Below are 4,684 nucleotides of genomic sequence, written 5' to 3' on the forward strand. Positions count from 1 at the left end.
AAAAAAAAAAAATCATGTGGCTCAATTATTATTGCTATGGTGCATAGAAAGTCCAAGTAATGAACTACTAAACTTTAAATTAGTACTTTCTTTTGATTATTAGATCGGTCCTAATATTGAATTAGAAATATTTTATTATTATTCTAATTAAGGAACTCCACCAAAGTATATATGCACATATATATTTTAGACATCAATCATAAGATATTCATAAATATCTCAAGTATCTTTAGTTTACACTTTTTAAGATATGCTTCTTTTTTTAAATAAGAAATATTTAGTTTTTTTAAATATTTAATAGATGATCGACATTTTTTTATATTTATTTTTATTTAAATTAATATTAATCAACTTTTTTTTGAACTCGGTAGTCACATTGAAGGGAGCTAAACGCATAAATAGGGGATAAGCCCTCTCACGTTTTAGTAAAATTTGACAACAGACAGTTAAACAAACTGACGTAAACATATATAGCTGTATGCCTAGAACAACAATAATGGACCCTCTTGCTGTTGGAGGGGTAATCGGAGATGTTGTTGATCCTTTTGTAAGTTGTGTTTCTCTGAGGATTGTATATCACAATAACTCAGAAGTTGTTAATAGTTTGGAGTTGAAGCCATCCCAAATTATCAATCAACCAAGAGTTGACGTTGGTGGTGATGATTTTAGAACTTTTTACACTCTGGTACGTAGAATTTACTACTTTGTAGTTTTCTGTTATTACCGTATATTTTAAAATTTCATACAATGAATAACTATATCTGTATATTATGATGCAGATAATGGTGGACCCTGATGCACCTAGTCCTACTAATCCAAATATGAGAGAGTATTTACACTGGTGAGTCCATAGTTCTGTATCTCCATCTGTGTCTGCTATAGTTACATGACTGAATTCTGTGAGTACTGTTTCCTTATAAATGGTTAAAATTTGAGGGTCTTTTATTTAAATAAAAAAATTATTATTTTATTGCGATGCAAAAATATATTATTTTATGCATTTAGTTGTGTTTTACAGTTAAAAAATACGGAAATAGAAGAATACATTTTTGTATTAAGAGTATGCAAAAATCAGAAAAAAATTTTTTGTATTAATATAATTTTTTATTTTCGTATTCTTTACCTGTGAAAACACAGCTTAATGTACAAAATGATATATTCTGTGTCTGCGTTTAAATCGGTAAATAATGAATTTTTTATTTAAATAAAAAACTTAAAATTTGTTAGCCTAAAAACTGTAGTATAACGTTGACCGTGCTTTTCTTGTATGTAACAGTGTAACTCACATCTTACTTGAATTTTTGAAAGTGTCTAATTATAATAAAAAAATTACATGACCCAAAATAAATAGTCACATTCAATATATGTATGATATAGTTGAAGTTAATATTTAAGTGAAAACCTATTAAATTTAAGGGATCGTTTGATTTGTATTTGTATATTTTATTTTTAAAATTTTATAAAGAAAATAGAGATAAAAAATATAAATTTTATTGTTTTCACCAAAATATAATAATAAAATTTGTTAGCTTTAAATAAGAAGTCTCTATTATTTAAAAAATTTTAAAATATTATTAATTGATATTCCATTTAAGTAATATTATTAAAAAATGTTTGAATTTTAAAATAAAAAAGAATAATCTCAGTTTGAGAGTATAAATTTTAGAAAATTCAAAATTCTTTTAGCAAGTAACATGAAAATTCAAAATTTATATTAAAATTAAAAATGAACTAATCTCATCACTTTATACTATACCCTAAAATAATTTACAATTTTTTAACTATTCTAGACTTCATTAACATGTGAAAAAAGTTTCCTGGTAATGGAAACAGAAGTGATATATGTAAGCTAATGATAAAATATTAAGGTACAGTTTAGGCAAATAGTTTAATTAAATTTTTTTTTTGAAAAAATAGTTTAAATAATAAATACTTATATTAAAAATAATTTATAAATAAATTATTTTGTATTTAATTTTTTAGTTTTAAAAGTGCTTATTTAAAAAAATTGTGATAACAAATTTTTTATTATGAGAGAAGTTATTTTTTTTAAATTTTCTTATAAGTACTTAAATAGTTTTTTTTAGAAAGTTATAATTTAGTTTTGAAAATTGTATCAGACATTAATAGTCTAAGTGTTGTTCGCAGTGCGGTTTGGATCGGTTTTGAGACCAAAACTCATATGATCCAAACACTAATTTTACTTGCGGTGCGATTTAGATTGGATGATTTTTTCTTTTTAAATAATCGATCTAATTTCAAGCGGTTTTGATTAGATTGGATTTGCGATTTTGTAAATTAAACAAATTAAATACATATAACAAATCTCAACATCAATTTTTAAATAATCAACAATGACATAACAAGTCTCAATATTATCTTAAAAAACCAACGATAACATAACAATACAAATAAAATTATAGGTTAGTTAAAATAAATAAATAAATAACATATTAAACATAAAATATTTATTAAATAAGAATAATACATATATAATATAAAAATGTATAACAAATTGATCATGCTATAAATATAATTTTAAATATAATAATAAACTAATAATTATAGCACATTAAACGGTTTGGATTGGATTGAATCAGTTATGAAAAGTAGATCCAAAATCCGATCCGATCCAGCAGTTTACAAAAATAGAATTCAATCAAATCTAAATTAGTGCGGTTTTAATCGATTTTTGGTTTGAATTGAATTGAATGAACAATTTAAGGGGCGGAGCTAGAATAAACATTAGAGGGGGGCTAAAAATATTTACACAATAAAATAATATTAAAATAATTTTTTGAGGAGGCTAAATTGAAATTTACATATAATTTACATGTAAACATTTAAAATTAGGGGCCGTTGCCCCCTTTCGCAGTATGTAGCTCCACCTCTGGTTTAAATTTGAACAGTTCTAACTAATACTATTACTTTTTATAAGTTAAAAATTCAAAAAATAACTTTTAAAACTTTTCAAACGGCCTAAGATTATCTAAGAATATAATACACACATTACTCATTGTAGCATGACATATTTTTTTGAAGCCATGACAATGCAATCAACATGTATCCCATAGTAATACGTTCTCTAACTATGTATCATATCCTAATTAATAACTCAAAAATATCTCTATATATCACTGATGAGTTTTGCTTCGATCTTAAACCATGGTTTAGGTTGGTAATGAATATTCCAGGGACGACAGGAACGAGCTTCGGTAAGCAGTCAATCAATTAACATATCATTGTTATGTAGAATAATGTGATTATTAAATAAACGAAAATTTAACTAAGTGAAAGGTAACAAATGCAGGACAAGAGATAGTTGGATACGAAAGCCCAAGACCAATAGCAGGAATACATAGGATGGTGTTTGTGTTGTACAAACAAATGAGGAGGCAAGAAGTGATACACCCTCCAAGATGGCGTAACAACTTCAACACTCGTGACTTCGCACAAGTCTACAATCTTGGAACTCCTGTTGCTGCTCTCTACTTCAATTGCCAGCGGGAGAGCGGTTGGGGTGGAAGGAGAATCATCATTTAGCTTTATCCTTCCTTCAACCCAAAAATGGGCTTAGGCCCACCCTTAATTTACCAAAATGGGCTTTTTTAATTCATAAGTGTTAAAACACTACTCATTTAAAACCTAAACCCATCACCAAAATTTGACCTCTATCCTTCAACAAAAATAAAAAAACTACTATTATTTTCTCTACCGTTGTTATGACCCAAAACTATATAATAATAATACTCAAAAGGGTCTGAAAGTTGTACTAGTTATTGAATTAAACAAGGCACTGATGAAGCCCTTGATCAATGGCAGCAGCACCTGCCTCACTAGGAGCTGTACCTAGGTTCAAATTCTCGATGAGAAATATAAAACCCATATTAGTAGTAATAGTGTATGTGAACGAATGTGTGTTGTGTAATGTATAAGAACCAAAAAATAAAAAACAAGGCAGTGATGATTTGTGTCAAATATAAGTTTGAGCTGTATCTTATATTTTTTTAAGGTTAATATTAGAATTTACTTTCTAAATAACGAATTGAAGGATGACTCTTAATGGATTTTGAAAAAAAAAATTGGTTTTAATATTTAGTTTTATATTCTTATCTATTTTGACTTTTTATATTTAATTTAAATTTTAAAATTACGAAAGAGTACATAAATACTGTGCAATCAATTCATTTTCTTTCATTGATTTACATAATAATAATAATAATAATAATAATAATAATAATAATGTTATTTTAATAAATATATTAAACGAAAGAGACATAAATAAATAATTTTTGTACAAAATTAATAATGGATGGTTATCAGTAACAAAGGGAATGGGTGGTTGAATTTTGGCCTCCTTTGCTGCTGAATACTATTTTTGTATTATTAAAAGAACTTAGGAGATATTTTTATTTTGTCTCCTGTCGAGTAAAGAGACTCCTCTTTTTGTCTCCTAAAACAAAAATAGAGTAGAGAAGAAAAGAGTGACACCCAGATATATCCTGATTCAACTACTAAGTGTAATGTAGCCTACATCAAGTCTCGATCACAATTATGATGGAATTTCACTATCTTTTTCACAAGATTACAAACACCAATAATTTTCTAGGATCTACCGAATCCTATCTGAAACAAATCCAGATTCTAACCCAATTTGAGTTTGACTAGAACTCAACCTAACTTT

At 26.6% G+C, this 4,684-nt stretch overlaps 1 protein-coding gene across 1 annotated transcript; it reads left to right on the forward strand.

The window, feature by feature from the left end:
• The first annotated feature begins 324 nt into the window (after nt 1-324).
• On the forward strand, nt 325-3,978 carry LOC112744994 (protein TWIN SISTER of FT-like). The gene is made up of 4 exons (XM_072236267.1): nt 325-685; nt 780-841; nt 3,175-3,215; nt 3,311-3,978. Exons 1-4 carry the CDS (start codon nt 479-481, stop codon nt 3,541-3,543), a joined length of 543 nt encoding a protein of 180 aa, XP_072092368.1. The 5' UTR covers nt 325-478; the 3' UTR covers nt 3,544-3,978.
• The last annotated feature ends 706 nt before the right edge of the window (nt 3,979-4,684 follow it).

This window comes from Arachis hypogaea, chromosome 4 (genome assembly GCF_003086295.3).
Source record: "Arachis hypogaea cultivar Tifrunner chromosome 4, arahy.Tifrunner.gnm2.J5K5, whole genome shotgun sequence".
Lineage (NCBI taxonomy): Eukaryota > Viridiplantae > Streptophyta > Magnoliopsida > Fabales > Fabaceae > Arachis > Arachis hypogaea.

Bases quoted from the DNA above. Each gene is read 5' to 3' on its own strand.
- LOC112744994 (XM_072236267.1), top strand. From the start codon at position 479: ATGCCTAGAACAACAATAATGGACCCTCTTGCTGTTGGAGGGGTAATC. The intron at 842-3,174 runs GTGAGTCCATAG...ACCATGGTTTAG, and splicing joins ATGAGAGAGTATTTACACTG to GTTGGTAATGAATATTCCAG. The intron at 3,216-3,310 runs GTAAGCAGTCAA...TAACAAATGCAG, and splicing joins GACGACAGGAACGAGCTTCG to GACAAGAGATAGTTGGATAC.